This window comes from Coccinella septempunctata, chromosome 9, assembly GCF_907165205.1.
Source record: "Coccinella septempunctata chromosome 9, icCocSept1.1, whole genome shotgun sequence".
NCBI classification, from domain to species: domain Eukaryota; kingdom Metazoa; phylum Arthropoda; class Insecta; order Coleoptera; family Coccinellidae; genus Coccinella; species Coccinella septempunctata.
The window spans coordinates 6,676,154-6,697,983 of record NC_058197.1 but is presented as its reverse complement, the minus strand read 5'-3'; the positions used below and the strand labels follow the sequence as shown (position 1 = coordinate 6,697,983).

At 35.2% G+C, this 21,830-nt stretch overlaps 1 protein-coding gene across 1 annotated transcript; it reads left to right on the top strand.

Moving 5' to 3' along the window:
* Positions 1–16,607: 16,607 nt before the first annotated feature.
* On the top strand, positions 16,608–19,448 carry LOC123321056. The gene has a single exon (XM_044908562.1). The coding sequence runs from the start codon at positions 16,608–16,610 to the stop codon at positions 19,446–19,448; it is 2,841 nt and encodes a 946-aa protein (XP_044764497.1).
* Positions 19,449–21,830: the final 2,382 nt, after the last annotated feature.

Below are 21,830 nucleotides of genomic sequence, written 5' to 3'. Positions count from 1 at the left end.
ATGGTTTCATAGAATTCTATCAAAAATGCAAATTTCACTAAAATGTTGATTTTGCCTTTAGTGAGAAAGTAATATATCGACATATATATATATTTTTTTGAAAAGCTTATTTTTTTTTTATGATATGAGGTCAAAACAAGAATGCATTCGTATTTAAAATAACGAAGTTGTTTTTTTTTTCCACACTTAGTACAAGAGATACAAAAAAGTTGAATACGGTATCGTATTTCCAATGAAAAAGGAGAAAATTTTTACCGGCACATTTCCGAAATCGACAAAATATCAAAATTTGGTCATATCTTCAAGACAAATGCAGATGAAACGGTGAAACGGTTTTCAGTTATGAAATTTTCACGAAAATCGAGCCCAGGACTCCTTTCAAAATTTTTACCCATCTAGTCTAGAAATACCAGAAATAGCCAAAATCAAGCAATTTGGGATACTCTGTACAGAGCTTCAAGGTAATGGTTGGATCCTCGATAGTGGTGCCTCTGCTCACATGACATTCAGAAGAGAATTTTTTGCAGAACTTTTTGAATGCGAACAGAAATTTGTGATATTAGGCAACAAACTGTATGTGAATGTATCTGGAATGGGAAAAATATTCTTTAAGAGGTACATCAATGGTGAATGGAATACAAGTGTTTTAGAAAATGTGTTATATGTACCAGACCTGAAAAGAAACTTGTATTCAGAAGGGGTGATAACGCGTTAGGGTTACACCATTATCAAGAAAAATTGTAAGTCTTTGATTTATAATGACAATAAATTAATTTTGGTTGCAGAAATGACAGAGAACATTTTATATGAACCCAAAATAACACGGTAGTTCAAAACTCTGTATGCAATGTAGTTCAAAGCGATCGAAATAATATACAAAATAGCATGCAAGATTAGGTCATGCTAACCTTAAACAAATAAGAAATATGTGTTCAAATGAAATAGTGAATGGCTTGAAAATTGAGGATGTAGATGAGAAAGAATTTATTTGTGAAGCTTGTGCATATGAAAAATAATATAAATTTTCATTTAAAAAATCTGAAAAAGTGAATTTGAAACCCGGTGATCTTGTATATGGTGATGTATGTGGACCAATGAGTATTTCATCAATTCGAGGGTTGAAATATTTTGTTCTGTTCAAGGGTGCTGTCACCAGCTACAGACATGTGTACAGGGTGGGCAAAATTCGTTGTCTACTGAGGGGATCTCGAGAACTATAGCAGCAGGAAGAAAAGGGACGGCAGATACTCTAGCTCTTCTTTTTGACCAATCCAGAACTGAAAACAGATCCAGGCTAACGTTCATAGATTTTGAGTTATGAACGATAATTGAGAAATTATCATTTTTAATGAAGCTGAATAACTCTCTTATTTGAACTCGTATTCGAAATCTGTTTTTACATCATACAGGCACTTTTTTATGAAAAATTCGAATATGATATCAATAAATTTTTTGATCCAGTCATTTTCGAAATACGACAGGGATTTCTGATTTTTCAAATGTAAACTATTGTTGAAAGTTCTTTCATCTTGCTGCAATTTTTTTGCTGATTTCAAAAATGTATCATATGTCGCTATTCACATGAATATAACGTAAGAAAAAAAATTCAATACTTTTTCCTGCTTTTCGATTCCCTGTTGAATTTTCAGGAGGCTGGCGTAACCATAGCGACCGTTAAAAATCCATTATGGTTCGTGAACTCCAAATAATCCCATGTGAACTCAATCTTCTGCGATAGGAATCACCGACTGACGAATAATTATTTCTTTTATACAGGGTGGCCATTTGAAAACGAAACAGACGAGATTGCAGACGAAAAGAATTTTTTCGATAGAAATGCTCGGACAGGTCGATTTCTGTTTCGAGGGGGACAACTTAAGATGTAGGTTACGGACGCATAGCGCTTCAACCCTTGCTACTACAACCCTCACCCCCAATTTTTGAATAGGGAAGATGGGGTGAGTTATACCTCATTTGAAAGGTATTTTTATACTGATTTCAGCACAGTAATTGTTTTTTCATTTTATGCATTAGTTCTCGAAATATTCCTAACTAAGTATTTGAAAATGAAGTGGTGTTTTCATGGCACTTGTAGTGTTTTTTTGTGAAAAATCGACATTTTGAGCTTCAAAACAACCATGACTGTGGCTTCCTTCCTCCAATCCACTGACATAGAAATCTTTAATCAAGATGTCGAACAAACAAAGCGTATTGCGAAAGAGCTCAATCTTGCTGAAACTCAATCTAAATCATCTTCGATATAATTTGCAGTATTTCCAATAACATGCGGTAACACTTGATCGATAGAAATCTCTAAAAAGTCCAAAAACGTACATATCTCTAATCAGATTACCAGGTAAGAAAATCAAATCATTAATGATGCCACAGAAATATTCCAGTCCCAATTCGTGAAACGATTTCCGACTTAATTATGAAGTGTTTTCTCAGTTGGCTTCAATAATGTTTTCATTTTGTTGATTATTGAATTCATATCTTTTTCAAAAAAATGAGAATCGATAATTTTTTATTTATTACGAACAGATCATTAAGTTGGCTTACTGGTTCTTTGACATGTGAATTATTCTTAGTTTTGAATCGAGACTTGTATGTGTTCTAATTCATTGTTCGACATGGTTTATTCATTTGCAGAGCGGGTGGAAATAATTTCACTTTTTTTTGCAAACAATCAATGTGCGAATAGAACCGCAGAATTCTCCAATCAACTTGTGGCTTCAAAGGAAGCCACAGTCATGGTTGTTTTGAAGCTCAAAATGTCGATTTTTCACGAAAAAACACTACAAGTGCCATGAAAACACCACTTCATTTTCAAATACTTAGTTAAGAATATTTCGAGAACTAATGCATAAAATGAAAAAACAATTACTGTGCTGAAATCAGTATAAAAATACCTTTCAAATGAGGAATCACTCACCCCATCTTCCCTATTCAAAAATTGGGGGTGAGGGTTGAAGCGCTATGCGTCCGTAACCTACATCTTAAGTTGTCCCCTTCGAAACAGAAATCGACCTGTCCGAGCATTTCTATCGAAAAAATTTATTTCGTCTGTAATCTCGTCTGTTTCGTTTTCAAATGGCCACCCTGTATATCGATAGAAGAATATCGAGACCGATATCCTTTTAAAGAGAGTAAAAGACTTTCTTCTGATTAATAAAGAAGAAAATTTATTCAATTATCGTTTTTCTATTTATGAAAAAACTTTAAGAGTTAGTAATATTATAAATGAAATACGATAGGTATCTATAATTATAATTTTTACAGAAGTAAGATGATGAAAAATAGGTACTTCTGTCAACGGTAGTGTTTGAATTGTGGACCATCGTAAGATAAGCATGCCAAACATCCCAAGAACAAACGATGGCAAATAAATCATCAAAATATTTATTCAGCAATCCGTGATTTCAATCATAGAGGCTCAGGTTCACAAAATATAATGCATAAAATCAACGGTTGCTATGGTAAGCCAGCCTACTTATAATTCAACAGAGAGTCGAAAAGCCGGAAAAAGTATTGAATTTTTTTCTCGTGTAACATTCATGTGAATACCAACATATGATACATTTTTTAAATCAGCAAAAAAATTGCAGCAAGATGAAGAACTCTCAACTATAGTTTACATTTGAAAAATCAGAAATCCCTGGATGAAATGACTGGATCGAAAAATTTCTCAATATTATATTCGAATTCCACATAAAAAAGTGCCTATAGAATGTACCAACGGATTTCGAATACGAGTGCAAATGAGCGAGTTATTCAGCTTCATTGAAAATGACAATTTCTCAATTTTCGTTCATAACTCAAAATCTATGACCGTTGGGGCTAGATCTGCTTTCAGATTTGGAATAGTAAGGAAAAAAGAGCTCGAGAATGTGTCATCCGTTTTCTTCTAGCTGCTATAGTTTTCGAGACAACGAATTTTGCCCACCCTGTACTTTATTAGAAATAAAAGTGATGTTTCTGAAATGTTCAAAAAATATGACTCTATAAGAAGAATAAGAAATTCAAGAACAACGTGAAAGTTCTCCACTTATATAATGGAGGAGAATATGTGAAAAGAATTTTCAAGGATTATTTGGACAAACAAAGAATTGTTCACGAATGTACTGCTCCATACACTCGTGATAGTATACCGTGTTTTTATAGAATTGTTATCCGTCAAATAAATTCATATGAAAGCACCAAAATAAGGTAGCATCCTTCAGATTATAAATTATTTGACAAATTCACATTTATCATATATTCAAAAATTATTCGAAGATGAAAGTACCTGGCCTTAGAGTATTTATTTCATTCGAATATGAATGAATCATAATTAATCTTCCGCTTCGTCATTTCAATTTCATCAAACTGTCGAAATAGAATCTGAAATTTTCTGTTGGTTTCAACTAATGTGAGCAATCAAAGCTAGGATTAGTTATTTTGATAGTCTGGAAAACCATACTTGTTGGATAATCACTTTGGTTCTTTCCATCATTTCTTCTGAATAGTTCGAAACACACAAACCGAAGAGATGATAAAAACAGCCTAAATAATTATAAAGTTTGAGTAATTAACTCAATGTTCATTATCAATAATTTCATGTTCATACCTACGGGGTCTTTCTGAGCTTCGATGAGCATTTAAGATATCCTTCAATCTGGACCTGGATTTTTCAATTGACCAGTAAGAAAATAAATGGGTGAAATTGACTTAACACCTTTTCTTTTTCGATAATGGAACTCGAAAAACATGTGGCGTTTTTCAAACACTCTGGGTACCTAATTTACACACCATGCTGGAAGCACTTTTCCTATACAATTGAATCTAAATCAAATTAGTCACCTGAAATTCTGTGGGAAGAGCTTGTTGAGACATCAATATTCAACCACTGGAAATAAACTTTGCGAAGATTGTTGTCTCCGTAACCTATTATATTGGAAAAATGTTGGGGTAGGCCAAACACATGTTTTGCGGAACAACAGATGTTCCTCGACAATTTCATAGTTTGAAAAATTCCATTATTAATTAACACGAGACCAAATCCATTATTCTAGTAACCGTTGAAAACGAATAAATTAACACCCAATAACTATGAAAAAGTGTTTTCGTGTATTTCTCGTTTTGAGGAAATGCTTGTCATTTCTCTATTTGAATAATTGTTTTCTGAATAAACCGTAAATAATAATTCATGAGGGTCGACAATTTTGTTCACAGTCAAATCAAAGCAAGGAAAACACGATTCGAAATTTTCCTGGAAAAAATATATTGACATTGAATCAATGAGAACTCCTAATTGTAGTTGAAATAATTGAATTATTTTTGTGCAGAATTTCTACTTACGATAATTCGGATTAACGAATGAAAAACAGGTAGATAGATAGATTTGACTCCTACAAGGCGATTAGGGGAACAACCAGTAGAGAAGAAAAGAAATTTTTACTCTCGAGAAATTACGGAAAATCCCGGTGATCTTTGTTGAAATACAGGGTGAGTCTTGGACTTGTACATTAATTTTGAGGGAAGATTCTTGACGTCAAAAGAAACTTTTCCTATTCGTCTTGGTTGAAAAGATAGATACATGCTGTTAAAAATGAATGATATTTTCAGTTATATCACACAAACTATTTTTTCTGAAGCCGTCCCGAAAATGGAACTTCTGGTATGTTTTATTGAATCGAAACTAAAACTTTACAGAAACAGTACCTATGAGAACGAATTTGACAATAACTTTGTCTTATTATTATTATGAGAGCGCTTTCCATGTAACATTTTTGTGTATTTCTTCTCTTCCCAAGTCTAAAATATTTAAGGGAATAACGAACATAAGGCTGCAGAAAAAAATATTTTACGTAACAAAGTGATTCCACCAGACTCGCTGGAGATTCTACTGTCTAGGTAAAACTCTCGTAAAAAAATGAAAAATAAATAAAACAGCCTTCATCGAAACTTTTCTGATCTGAAGACATTATGATAACTAAAAAAAAAATGAATTTCCTGTTCTCCAATTGCACTGTAAAGAATATAATCTCTGTGTCATAAACCTTCTGCAGATTTTTGTGAAGGATCACTCTCGTCGTTAAAAATTCCTTTAGTAATTAATAACAGTCCAAACCTTTTTTTTGACCAGGAGGGTCTTGCAACCAGGTCCAGTCTTCCAAGTGATGATTCTTCTGTTCTTCATTTGTTCGAGGAACACTACAGGACCCTTTAGTTATTCATTAGAAAATAGGAAAAAAAGAGGGAGAAATTCAAAACTACTGGCACTTCACTGGTTTTTCATGAATCCAATTAATGTTTGTGTTAACTAATTGAAGAGATTTCTAATATAATTATTTGCATGGAAAGGACAAGATATCAGTTTTTGAATACATGTTAGAAATGAATATTGGCCGAGGGTAGGTACAACGTTTATTTTAGTTCAAAGTTGAATAAGACTTTTTAGCACGAAGGTAAGTAGACGAAGAGGGTTGGGAGTTTGAGCCCCGAGCTTCAGTGCTCTTCGAACATAGAATATTCGGCGCATGCGACGTACTGCTTTTACTTGATAATTATGGTCTCAGTATTGAACACTGAATATTTATAGAAATTATAGTACTTATTATTATTATGAATTAGTAACACGGCCATACTGACTATTGAAACGACCTCGTTCAATTTGTCAAATAGGTGGCAGCACTGTTCTATGAACATTGTAAGGATAAAATGAAGATAATACAAGCAATTGATTTCCTGTGAAGCAAAGTTATGTTTGGCCCTGGCTCATCGCTGTGGTATATTATTATTACTGATGGAAAAAAAGAGCCAGATGAAAAAAACCATCACCCCTTCATGCTCACAGATCGTGAGAAAAAGACACTTGAAATCCCAACAATTGATTGCGATTGTCATTTGTAACATACAAACTGTGAAATCGCTCAGATTTAGGGAGGGACCTCCCGTCCGTGTCTTACCTGTCAATGTCACTACTGTAAAATTGCTCAGAGGTAAGCATCAATTAGGGACCTCTCGTCTGGGTCTTACTTGTTAGGGTACGTTCATACCGAAGATGCATGGATGAGCGCGGTGGAGGTCGCGGTCGCGGTCGAGGTTTACATCGATGCCTGGCAGTACATGTCGAAGATGCTTTCCTTTCAGTCAAAGCTCATAAACGAACTGAAAAATGAATACGTTACCCTGGTGAATGTCACGTGATTTGAAGAGCGCCAATAAGCGTGCAAGGTACCTCGCGGCAACTGCCCGATCGCCATATAAAATCAAACTATTTTGTTCTGCTATCTGCTATGCAAGATTATAAGGAACTATCTGAGGAATAGAAACTTTTATGTGAAAATAGATGGAGCAACCTCTCAAATCAGACAATTAGAAGCGGGAGTGCCTCAAGGATCGGTACTTGGACCTCTGCTTTATGTAATATACGTCTATGATATCCCGAAGAATGCTAGAAATATGCTCACATTGTACGCAGATGACACAGGAATAGCGTTCAGACATCGACGCCCAGAGATCATACACCGGAGACTGCAGGAAGCCATAGATGAATTACTCAAATGGTGCATCAAATGGAAAATCCAAATCAATGGAAGAAAGACTCAAGCAATATTACTGCAAAAGAGAAGATTGAGGATGGAAGAAAACCTTGAAGTTGATGGAGAAGAGGTTGAATGGAAAAATGAAGCAACATACCTAGGAGTGACGCTTGACAGAGGACTTACATGGAAAAACCACATCAAATGTGCAGTTGATAAAACAAAAGCCGCAATGAGTAAACTTTATCCACTCATAGGCAGAAGAAGTCATATGAATAAGAACATCAAGTTGACGATGATTAAAACAATTGCGCGACCACAACTCACATATGGATCGGCGGCATGGGGCTTCGCAGCCAAGACCCACATCAAGAAAATACAGGCCACTGAGAATAAACTCCTTAGAATGGCGATGGACGTACCCTGGTTTGTTAGGAACAAACAAATCTACAAGGACTTGGAATGGGAACCAGTTACAGAATTTATGAAGAGAAAGGCGGAAAGGATATTCGACAAAGCCAAACAACATCCAAATGAGAAACTACGAAGATTAGTCGACTACGATCCAACGGAAGAAGCTAGAAGGTCAAGAACCTACTACCGAAGACCCAGAGATCAGGTAAGGATTTAAATGTAACCAAAGAAGAGCTTAACCTATAAAAGCTATAGGCAGCATACAAATATCAACACGACTATGATCGTGTGAGAGTCCAGAAACCATGAGAGTCAACTGGTTAATAGGCAAAATGCCCGGAACCTATGAAGAAGCAGTTAAGGGTTTTTAGTGGGTCTCGAGCTCGGAGAGTGAGAATCCCCACACTGTTCCCCCTCAGGAGAGGGTGTGTTCGTCTGTTTGCAGATTTTCCCCCTGCTACACCAAAAAAAAAAAAAAAAAAAAAATCTGCTATCGACATCGCTGAAAACCGCGATGATGAGCGGCGAGGGTGAACGGGTGAAACATCCTTGGTATGTACGGTCTCATTAGAATATGAAGGTTTGTTTTGAAATCGATGTAAAGATCGCGACCGCGACCTCCACCGCGCTCATCCAGGCATCTTCGGTATGAACGCACCCTTACACAGTTGGGAGTAGTGAAAACTCATTATGGAGTTTTAAGTGCCTTGGACAACATATTACATGAAATAAACATGAAAAACCACGATGAATCATAACATAACAAGAACAATCTCAGAAGGTACAGTATAGAACATGAAATCTGTGAGAATATTTCACTTCATCATAGCACATCATTGAAACTAGCACCCACTCACTATTTGCTTGTCCGGATATAGTTCTATTCTGGCCTCCTACTCTTCTCAAGGCATATAGATCGTTTGGTAGGACAATTCGAAAGTTTCAATAAATGTTGGCTTCAGTTTTCCTTAATTCGATAGCTGTAACCACAGAGAAATTTTCTGATTAACATCATTCGGTAACCTAACCTGATGTTCGAGACCTGTAAGCGTTATGCTATACTCCAGGATTGCTCAACAGGGACATTTCACTTTCTTGAGAGCGCTTGTCTTGTGTGAATCTTCATAAGAATTCACGTACAAAACAGATCAAATCTTTGCAATTGGCTTTGATTTTTGTGAAACATAACAAAGCGCCAGTATCTTATTTTCACTAGGTATATTCCGACTAAGTTAGTCGACATGCTTGAAATTTTTGTTTTTTGACAATATCCGAGTTATTCAATATGTTACTATATTTTGTTGAAGAGTAGTTTAGTTGGAAAATAAAGTCTGTATATCCTTTCAAACCATATATTGCTTCCTTGAAAGTAACCTTCGAAACCTTGCTGATACGTAATTTTTGTAAGATATTCTGGAGTTATGACTTCTTTTCTTTTTTGATGCGTAAAATGTGTAACAACCCAAATCTGTAGGACGACGAATGCGTGTGTTGCATTTTTTTTTTCATAGTCGACTCCTGCTACCTTTCGATGAAACCCGATTTGTTATCGCACACATTGGTATTTTACCAACAAACTTCAATAAAAAATTAATGAAAATTTAACCATTTTAATACCGGCAGGCCGAATAGACTGCTCCCTTTTCTAAAATAATTTAAATCCCCCAAAAATAAATACCAACATCCGACACAATATTTTACTAGTCGCTCCTCCAATACTAACATGTCTAGATTCAAATCTAATGTACTAATTGATTTTTTCGAACACTGGTTAGGTATCTTAAGTTTGACTGAATTTGTTTCTCTCTTTTTCTTGACAAAATAATCTTCAGTATGTCCTTCGTTAAAAATTGAGCGAAGCCCCCCTCCGACCTTTCCCTAGTCGACGCTCTTGACCAACTCCGGTGGCAACGTATAGTACCCCGATTCTGTGATGCGCTAATTGAATGAAGCAGCAGCCCGGGATCGGTGCGGACCTAACCAATTTCGATTCTTCCTGGTGGCGTGTTATTTCCCCTATTACAAGGTGGTGAGATAGTTGAAAAACAGGAGTCGGATTGTTACTTTTTGATTTAAGGTTTCATTGGGATACTGTTAAGTTATTTTTCATTTGTTTTTGGGGTTTTTCTTGCATATTTTTTTCTTTCTTATATACCTATTTAAAACTGTACGTGAAGTACACTTCTTTTTGAGAGTTGATGAAAAAAGGAAAAAACATCAGTAGAAAGGGATAAAAATGGCAAATAATAGTCCGGGGATTTATCCCCGGATAAAAACGGCAATTACTCCGAAATCGATAAAAACATTGGAGAATATACAGGAAAATAGTGAGCAGTTTTCTTTCGCAGATTTAATAATACTTAAAAATGAATTAGATGAACTGAAAAAACAGGCAATTTTGAATGAAGACAGCGAGTTGAATACTCAAGTCGACATATTATCACAATCTTTAACATCGAAAAAAGATGCGAACGAAAATAAACACATATTCAAATACGGAGTTAATGATAAGGGACCATATGTTGTTTTTGTAGAAAGTAAGATTGGTAAAGTGGGAAATCTAAACCCATTGACTATAGGAAAATTTTTTTTCGAAAATAACAACTTTGAATTAAGAATAAATAAAATATCCAAAAAAGGCAGAAATAGAATGGAATAGAGTTTACCACGGCCGAAGACGCAAACAAGTTTGTATCAAATAATACTTTTCCAGCTTATAATGTATACATCCCTGCAGTATATTTAACAGTCAGAGGTATCATTTCGGGAATAGATGTAGATATAGATGAACAAGAAATTATAGATTTTGGAAAATCCGATTACGAAATAATTAATGTTCGAAGACTAAAGAAAAGAGTTATAATCGATGGCGAAGTACAATACAAAAAGACTAAATCTTGCGTAATTACGTTTAGAAGTACTACATTACCTAACTATATAACATTATACCATAATTTTTTAGAAGTCTCGAAATACGTCTATCCTGTTATACAATGCTTTAATTGCATACGTTTCGGACATACGGCACATTTATGTAAAAGTAGTAGGAGATGCAGAAATTGTGGTGAGGATCATGAATATGCAAACTGCTCTAATGAAACAAAATGTATATTTTGTGGAGAAGGGCATACGGCGATGGAAAGAACCTGCCCGGAATACGAACATCAAAAATTGATTAAAGAAGCTATGGCAGTATATAAATATACCTTTTATGAAGCGAACCTCATGCTTCGAAGACGAAAAAATTTCAATATAGGTACGAGTGCATTTCCGAGTCTTCCGAAATACGAGGAGGAAAATAACATCAAAACACTCCCGGTAACAGTTAACAGAATATCATATGCGGACAAAACAAAAGCATCAAAAAAACATTCAGATAATAAAACAAATAAACCCCACAGAATTACCACCTTTTCTCCTAGGAAAAGAATAGCTCCTCAAAAACCAGCATATGACAGAGATGAAATTAAAAAATGCCTGATCGAATATGAACCAAATTACAACATGAATAATAAAGAAAAAATTTATAATACCCAAAACTCAGAAATGGATATATCTATAAACTTAGATGATATTAATCCAACAAATGAAATAGAAACTCAGTCGAACTATTCAAATTTCGAAGAGAATATTATAAATAATGAGAGAAAAATAATTATTCACGATGTACAAGTACATAAACCTCCAGAGAATAAAATAGAAATAGATGATACATCTATGGATGAAATTGGAGAATATTAACCCTTCATTATATCCTGCCCACCGACAAATATATGTGTATATGTAAACCCCTTTTTTATTTTGTTTACCTAACTAGTCTCAAATATATTCAATATGTTTATTATACAATGGAATATAAGATCAATAATAGCTAATTATAACGAACTTATGGGCAAGCTGACAATGTCTATGCCGGATATGATAGCCTTGACTGAAACCCTTCTTGATAAAGATAAAATAATTAAAATAAAAAATTATAAAATTATCAGAAATGACAGATATGACCGTTGGGGAGGAATAGCCCTCTTAATCAAGGAAAATATAAAGTTCAAAATTATAAACATAAATATCCAAAATAAGCCAAAAAAATTCCAATTTCAGATAGTAGAAGTAAACAAGGTCTGGTTTATTAACATATATAACCCACCAGATACCAAATTAGACAAGAAAATACTGATTAAAATAATAGATTCAAGCCCAGGTCCTTTTGTGATCATGGGAGACCTGAAATTAACAAGAAAACAAACAAAAAATGTTGAAATCTACAAAAAAAACAACAAGGAAAAACAACAAGAACAGTTGACAAGTTCAAATAGCTTCAAAATATCTTTTAAGACTAAAAATAGATATCTGAAAAAGATCAATCTACGATGCATTTGCCCCTTTTATCGCTCGTGCAATCGGATTATTCATGGCATAATTAGTGGGGTTATATTCGATGTATAAGAGATCTCTATGTCTAAGGAATACATTTTTCGCATTAAGTTTTATCTTAGATACTAAGTATTCACAATCAATGTAATTATTGATTAGTTTATATACAAACATTACATCAAAATTATTCCTTCTTATAGATAGTGGTTTCATTGATAAAGACACGTGTAGATGGTCGTAGTTTATTGAGGCCTTGGGAATACTCATTTTGTAAGCAACCCATCTTAAAAATTTTCGTTGCACGCGCTCAATATTATTTTTGTGTACTTCATAATAAGGAGACCAAACTACAGTTGAATATTCCAATATACTTCGGACATTCGCAAAATAAACACTTTTTAAGGCAGAGATATTATTAAAATCTTTGAGTTTTCTCTTAATAAATCCAAGCATCCTCATAGCTTTTTGAGTTATGATGAAAATATGCTGAATCAAATTCAGTTGGTGGTCGAGGTGTATTCCTAGATCTTTAACAATTAGGCTTGAGCTCAGTTTGACATTGTTCAACTTATAATCGTACTGGATAGGTGATTTAATTTTGTAAAATCTCATTACACTACATTTACCGATATTGAATTGCATTTCATTGTCAACACACCACCTTTCAACATTGATAAGATCTTCTTGTAGTGAAAGACAATCTTGAATACTCCGTATGATCCTAAACAATTTAAGATCGTCAGCGAACAGTAGAAATAGACTTCCTCTAATATATTTTCCTATATCATTTATAAAACATAGGAAGAGTAGCGTAGAAAGGGGTGAACCCTGACCAACCCCAGAAAGAACGAGAAACTGCTCGGAGATAATTATTATCTCTAAGCTTAACCCTTAAGGTACCATCACGCAGACGATCAGACAACCAGTCCAATAACGGAGGGCCGATACCGATCCCTTCAAGTTTTTCAACAAGTAACGAATGTGGAACCGTGTCAAAAGCTTTTTGAAAGTCGGTGTAAATGCTATCAACCTGAAATTTTTCTTTCATTGCATTTGAAATGATGTCTATGTACGAAACAAGATTAGTTGTTACCGATCTCTTGCTAATGAATCCGTGTTGTTCTGATAGAAAAACATGTGAAAGGCAGGGCGAAATCTTGATGTTGACAAGCTTATCGAAAATTTTAGGGATGTGAGAATATTTCAATACTGGTCTATAATTTTTTACATCTTTTTCATCTCCAGACTTGTGTACAGGAATAACAAAGTTATCTTTCCAGATCTTTGGATAACTTCCGCAATTAATCGAGCTATTGAATATAAGGCATAAAGGTTCAGCTAATATATCACCGCAGCGCTTCAAAAATATCGCCCCAATATTATCAGCACCCGAGTCATTAGAGTCATTCAAAGTCAACAACTCTTTAAGTACTTCATCTGGCGTAAAATATACATTTCCTATATCGACTAGATTATCCTGCGGTGTATTCAAGTGTTTTGGTTTGCTCGCTTTATAAACTTTGGAAAAATAGGAACTAAAAAATTCGGCTATTTCTTGTGGATTTTCTGAAATTTCATCTTGGAAATACATAGTTGAGGGAAGACTCTCATTCAACTTGGAATCGTTCACAAATTTCCAAAAATACTTTGGGTTAATTTCTATAGAGTTTTCGACAGAATTTATATATTCACGAAAGCAATTTTCCGACTCAATTTTACACTTTTGTCTCAATTCAGCAAACTGTGTATATATTTCTAAGCTATTAGATATCTTATATGATCTATGTGCCGCTTTTTTCGAATAAATTAGACCTTTTAGGTGAGGTGAAAACCAATTTGGGAATTTATATTTTTTTGATATTCTTTTGGGAACATATAATTCAACTGCTGAATCAACAATATAGTAAAAGTTTGAAATGGACTTTTGAACATCCCTTTCAAAAATAATTTCGTTCCAGTTTATTGTCGAAAAGTAATCTAATAAATCATTGTAATTTGCGTTCTTAAAATCCAGGAATGTGTAATTTTGTTCTTCCCTTATCGAACATCCGGAATCAATGTAGAAACATAATGCCGGATGATGTACATCACAAGGAAGCAAGATATCAGCCGCTTAAGAAACCGTCGTGTTATCGAATGATGAAAATATTAAATCTTATAACACATTGTTCATGTTTGAGATTTCGTTCAATTGCACCATATTTAACAATGCCATCGACTGTGCGATTACCGTTTGAGTTTTTGTTATCTTTACTGAGTTTTTATTAGACTCGGTTTTCCAACTGATACCGGGGAGATTAAAGTCTCCACAGCATATAAGGTTTGCGTCAGAATATCGATCAGATATATCTTCTAATTCTTCGCAAAACCTCTCGTAAAGAGAAACGTCGCTATTTGGAGGGAAATATACATTTGACAATAATATATCTCCGCGCTCAGTATGAACTAAAACAAATATAACTTCTATATCATTATGTGAGCTTGATATAATTCTTGAAGAAATCGATTTCTTTATGGCTATCATGACACCACCTCCCCTTGATTTACAGCTAATTACGGAATCTCTATCTTTGCGGTAAATATCGAAATTATTAATACCTAATTCTGAATTTGAGATGTCTTTACACAACCAAGTTTCAGTTAAAAATATAACATCATAATCTGAACTAATTATTGATACAGCAAGATTAGTTATCTTTGTACGTAACCCTCTGACATTTTGGTAATAGCAATATAAACAAATATTCTGAGGTAAGTTTGAACTAGCACTACAACTAATATCGTTCACCTTACAATAACTTCCTTGGTACACAGCTTCATTGTCAGATTGGGTTACTCTTAGCTAGATGTTCTGGAATGGTCTGATTAGTATACCCTCAGGCCATGCTTCTGGGTTAAGTAACTCCTCCAAATCTAGATCTTTGCTACCTACCTTAAAAGATTTTTTGCTATTTTTAGACTTCAAGTCGAAACATAAAAGATCGTTTTTCGGCCATCTCTCAGTCATGTATGATAATATGTTGGACGGCGAAGTTTCTCTTGATAGACCACCAATCCATATCCACCTTCTACCCTTCGGAGCTGGTTTAATATTGACATCGGGTTTTCCTTTTGCATGGATTGCCGGATCTCTTGTGAATGTCTTCCTTGGATAGGAAGGCTTAGGATGTTCCAAGACCTCTTTCACAGGATCCAAAGTCGCCACTCTTTCCTTTTTGTCAGACTGGAGGACACCTCCTTATTGCCTGTTTTCTGCTTCAGATCTGATGGTACCGACAGCAATTTGGATGATGAGTCTTTCTCGACTATAGTAATTTCCTTTGATCTGGATGTCCCAGCGTTCTTGTATTCATTGGATGACATTAATCGAACTAAATCCTTATTACTATCCTTCAGAGCCACAATTTCTTCCTTAAGGCTATTAAACTTCATCTGGCAGTCTTCTACTATAGCTTTGGTGTGTTTCTCTATCAAAGCGCTCAATAAGTCTCCATCACTTCCCATTCCATGAACGTTCTCAGGCTCATGTTCCAGTTTGGCCTTCACACGATCCAAACAATCAAAACAAAAAAAGCAGATGTTTACAGACTCGGCCAAAGCTTTCAGGACGGTATCCTTTATTTGAACGCACTTTGGATGGAAATCAAGTCGACAGGAACTGCACTTTATAGACTTTGTGTTGACAATAAAGTTGTCGCTACACAACTTGCAAGTATTAGACATATTTATCGTGTTATGTATGCTGACCCCTAAATCGAAATCAAATGCAGGTCTTGAAATTGCAATTTTCAGTTGTTGGGGCCTCAGGATGACTTCTAATATCTTGTTAACGTATTAGAAAATCAAAAAAAGTTCTTTTCGCCAATATTTCACTGCAAATTAAGACGAAATCGAAGAAACAACCAAGACGCGTGTGTACTCGCCAGACATACGACGACATGTATGTCGATAATTATACTAAATGATGGATCTGCGACAAGACTGACGAAACCAAATGAAAAGAAAAGTGCACCAGACCTGACTATTGTACCGACTAATCTCGCCAACAAGTTTTCGTGGATGGTAAATCATGATACAGGACAAAGCGACCACTTCCCAATTCACATACATTTTTCAGAAGAACAAAACATAAAAACGACAAAATTTTATTCTACAAGAAAATTTAAAACTTCCAAAGCTGATTAGCCTAAATTCCAAACGAATATAAACAATTTCATGAGTGAGAATGAAATAAACAACTTAAGTGAATTCGATGATATGGTTAAGATATGTGCGGAAAGAAGCATCCCCATCAAAATGGATAGAAAAACCAATAACCATAAGATAGCGATATGGTGGACTGATGAACTGACGAAGGCAATACTCCAGCGAAAAGATGCCTTTGCGGAATATATAAGAGAACCCAATTTGGAAAATTATATCAGAGTAAAGGAATTGAAAGCCAGAACCAAACGTATGATCAAGACCGAAAAAAGGAATAGTTTCAGAAAATTTACCGAAAGTATAAATTTCAACAATAGCAAGAAAGCATGGAATACCATACAAAAATTCAAAGGTAGTAAAGATGGACATACCTGCACTAACCAACCCGAGGTTGAAACCGTGGAAAAATTAATGATCAAACTAACAGAAAATAAATCACCCCTGATATCTTTTAACCTAGAGAACAACCTTTCCCCTATGATCACCCCATTGGAGATTCGTAAACTTATACCGGAAAAAGACTCTGCTCCTGGAATGAATTCGCTGACATATCCAATGTACAGAAATCTACCTATAATGGCTTGGGAAAAATTAGCGGAAATATTCAACAAGTTACTTGTAAATCCACAAACTATAAATACCTCAATGAAATTTTTAATACTCCCTTTCGGCAAACCAGGTAAAGACGTCAACAATGTAGACAATTTACGACCCATCTCGTTGGCACCCTGCTCAGTGAAAATATTGGAGTCAATAGTAAAACACAGGATAGAAAAGATAACAGAGGAAAATGTAGAAAAAAATAATCCCTACAGTTTCGGTTTTAGACGAGGAAAATCTATTTACGACAATCTCTTGGTGGCATGCTCCAGCATCTATGAATCCTTTATACGGAGAAAATTCACTATCATTATTTTTCTGGATATAAAAGCAGCTTATGATAATGTAAACCTACATATTCTTAAGGACGATTTATATGATATCGGCATACCAGTAGACATCGCAAATCTGATTATAGCTTCAATGAATTATCGGGAATTATATTTTCATGATAAAGATGCAGACAGCATAAAGGGACCCTGGATAGCGCATGAAGGATTAATACAGGGATCATTACTTAGCCCTACATTATTTAATGTATATCTCTTGAAAGTTGGGGTGTGCGCAGCGGGAAATGTTAAGATCTGTCAGTACGCTGATGATCTATTTTTAGAATGTACAGGATGGGACATAGGAGAGATATGGGAAAATCTAGATAAAACCTTAAAAAATCTAGGAGAATGGCTGGGAAAGAGAAACCTCAAAATGTGTGCAGAAAAATGTGCTGCAATGTTATTTGCACGTAGACCCATACCTGAGCAAATACCAAAGTTCTCCATCGAAGAAACAGAAATCCCCTGGAAACAAGAGATAAAATATCTAGGAGTAACATTAGATCAAAAACTCAATTGGACAAAACAAATAGATAAGGTCTGCGGCAAAGCAATGAAGAACTGTAACATACTGAGAACATTATGTGGAACCTGGTGGGGTGCCCAACCTAGAGTACTGTTGGGGATATATAAATCGCTGATCCGACCACACTTGGATTTTGGGGCTCTATTATATGGAACATGCTCTGTGACCTCTCTGAGGAAGTTAGACAGGGTGCAATATCATGCACTGAGAATAAGCTTGGGACTCATGCGATCTGCACCAATAAACATTATCCTTTCAGAAAGTGGAGAAATGAAACTAGAAAAAAGAAGAATATTACTATCGTCAAAATATATACTAAAAAGAATGAGATGCAGAAATGACCCAATACTGCAAAACATTGAAGAACTCACACTTTTCAAAGGTTTTTGGAACAATAATAGAAAACCACCCTTTGTAGAAGCGTATGAAAGAGTAAAGCCCAGAATTAAACTCATGGAGAGATCACAAAAACTTCCAGTCTACAACTTGAATATTGATATGCACATCAGAGACCATGATATAGTGGTAGCTCCAATAAAAAAAAATTGCATCGACGCACCTTTGAAGTTCCAATCCTTTTGCGAGAGGCATATTAGATCCCCATATCAGGCTGTTTATACCGATGCATCAAAACAGGACAATCCTCGGACCGTTGGAGCTGGAATATACTCTGAAAATATATCGGCATCTCTCAGATTACCAGATCATTGGGCTATATACACAGCAGAAATGTTCGCAATTGGATATGCCTTAGAGTGGTCCCTAAAGAACAACCCTAGAACAAATATCATCATTTTCACGGATTCACGAAGCGCAATCATGAAACTCAAAAACTGGAAAATAAAAACTGACATACATGCTATAGAAATTAGGGTTAAAGCACTGCTAATAAGAGCAGAGGAGATGGGAATTAATGTTAAATATGTGTGGATCCCCAGCCATTCTGGCATAGCTGGGAACGAGGAGGCAGATAGGCTGGCTAACAGAGGGAGAGAAAAAGATGTAACGAATTACGAGGGTAGCTACCAGGATGTTTACAACATGATTAGACAAGAAGTCAAGAAGGAATGGCATATAGAATGGAAGGAAATGGGCAAAAGTAAAGGAAAAACCTACGTCAATATGGTGGGAGTTAAGGATAACATTACGGGAAACAAGTTAATAGGGACAGATATTTCAAGAAAAACATTAACAACAATGATTAGATTGAGATCTGGACATGTGCTATCACCCCAACACCTATACAAAATAAAAATCAAAGATGAGGAAAAATGCCATTGTGGCGATCGCGGTGATATAAGACACATATTTTTCGAGTGTTCATTAAATCAGGAAAATTGCTCACTATTTTATACAAGATTAGAAGCATTCGCCTTTCAACGCCTAATTAATCTGAATGAGGTCATTTTCAGCCCCTCTCCTGATGTAGCAAAGCTCATATCTGAGTTCCTCAGGGCCTCAAACATTAAGCTGTAATTTTAATTTGACTCCTGTTAAAAGACCTAATAACATATCATGTTTGTTTGTCAATAACAAGTTGTTGTTTTCCTATGTCAGTGATGTCAACCTATTCCTGTGTAAACACCGAACCCGAGACCGAACGTTTTGACATATGATACTGGGTGCATGTCCAATGGACGAGCCCAAGGTTTCCCAACTTGAAAGCTTGGGAAACAAAGAAGAAGAAGAAGAAGCAGCAGCCCCACTCTCAGTGTTTTTCAGAAGCGAAAAACTACACATTACACATTTTCTTATCCATTCTCGTTGTTTACTCTGTAGAAATCACATTTAGATTTTTAACACCTCTTCCCATTGTTCATCTCATTCAGTTATCATTATTTCAAGATTGTTGGTCCGGTACATCCATGTTTGATAATACAGTGAATTATTGCGGGAATGTGGACAAATTAGGCTGTGCTTCTAAATTTTTTATTCAGAACTTTAGAACCACAGCCTAATTTGTCCACATTCCCTCAATAATTCACAGTATTATTTCTAGTCTTCGCGGTCAATTCTGGTGCTCGTTTTATCTTCTCACAAGCTAAGGTACGCACAGTCTTCTCAAAATTATTAATTTTACCATTTTCATATTCATTTCATTCTGATGAAATGAGTCCACGTGCAAGATATTTTAAAATCTTCCAACAGATTTATAATTCTTGCAAGTACCGCTCAATTCAAATGTTCAGTAGAGACAAATCAATTAAATGCCTCCTCAGGAATATGTATTTTATTGTATATTAAAATTTACATAGATTTTCAGACCTCTCTAGATCTTCTCATATGAAAATGAGTATATAGCACCAGGATTGAATCTTCTCAAGTCTTTCTCATTGATAATGAATACTGATTTATTGTCTTCTCATGCTACTTTCGTTTATTTGAATCAGTTTATTTTATTTTTCAGTCAACTCAATTACCTGCAGTTCAAGTGAATCCTTCATGGTGAGCACATGTGCGTAAATTGATAAGATAATCTCAACGTTTCTGGTGAATTGAAATATTATTTTTCGTCAAATTCGTCAAATAAGACAAGTCAGAATTGCTGAAAACATTACGGTGAGCGCCGCGGACTTTGAGGATTTCTACGAATCAGAAATGTCTCAAACCTGCGGCACTTCTACTTATAACTCTTCAGGAGAAGAAGAGGGAGGAAAAGTTCCAACTCCTCAGGAAGCTGTTAAGGAAAAAAAGCGGAAGAAAAAACCAACAAGTAGCGCTAAAAACACTAAGAAGAAAAACGATAATAAATCCCCTGATATTATTTTCAAAAAACCTCAATTGAATACACAGAAAGAAAATAAACAGTCAACATATGTCCAACAGACAAAGATAAATCCAACACCGAATAATTCGATTCCCACACAAATGGAAATTGATAAGGAAGATTATACACAATCAACTTCAACAAAAAATACACAACAAAAGACACTGAAAACCAAAACAAATCCGCCTACGAAAACAACAAACAGGAACATCTCTGCTAGGATGAACGAGATAAAGAAGATGGAATATGCGAATTTATATTATATTAACACAGAAGACGCTGAAATGGATAGAATTCAAATGTCAACTATTTGGAATGCGAAATTTCCGTCATCCCGTGATATAATCCTCAAAACAAAACTAGGTTTTATTCTCAAATCTAATAATAATAAATCAATATTGGAGCATGCTCTTACCGAGCTCAAAAGCGAAAAGAAAATAATCAGTTTCAAGGAAACAAACTCACAGAAGATAACTAGCAACAAAAGGGAACCTCAACAGACATATTCAGTGGTGATATCCAATGTGGAAACATGCATCAAAGATGAAGATGTTAGTCTTCGGTCCTTAAATATTAAACATAGGTACTGCAAAAGGATAATATCAAGAGCTCTTGGAAAACCAACAAGATATATAAGAATTATCACAGGTGAAATCGAAGCATTCGAGACACTCTTAAACAATGGATTCTTCTTCATGAATCAGCACTATCTGGTATATCCCAGCCATCCACCAGACCCTACTCCGATTCCATGCAGCAAATGTTTACAATTTGATCACAAAACCGAATCTTGCAAGAGTTTACCAAAATGTTCTAAATGCCAAGGCCCACACAAAATGACTCATTGCAAAACTAATAATGCTCCTAAGTGCTTGTCTTGTGGTGCAGAGGATCATATAGCATGGTCAATTAAATGCCCAAAACATCCAAAAAAAACCCATAGAAGGTATTCCAAACACCTATGTTAAGCCACTCAACAGAAGAATCAGAGAAGTTGAAGAACTCCACAAAAAACCAGCCGTATCCATGCTCCTGTGACTGTACATGATGAAATAATAAATACTTACAATCGCAAAATAAATAACCCAAAG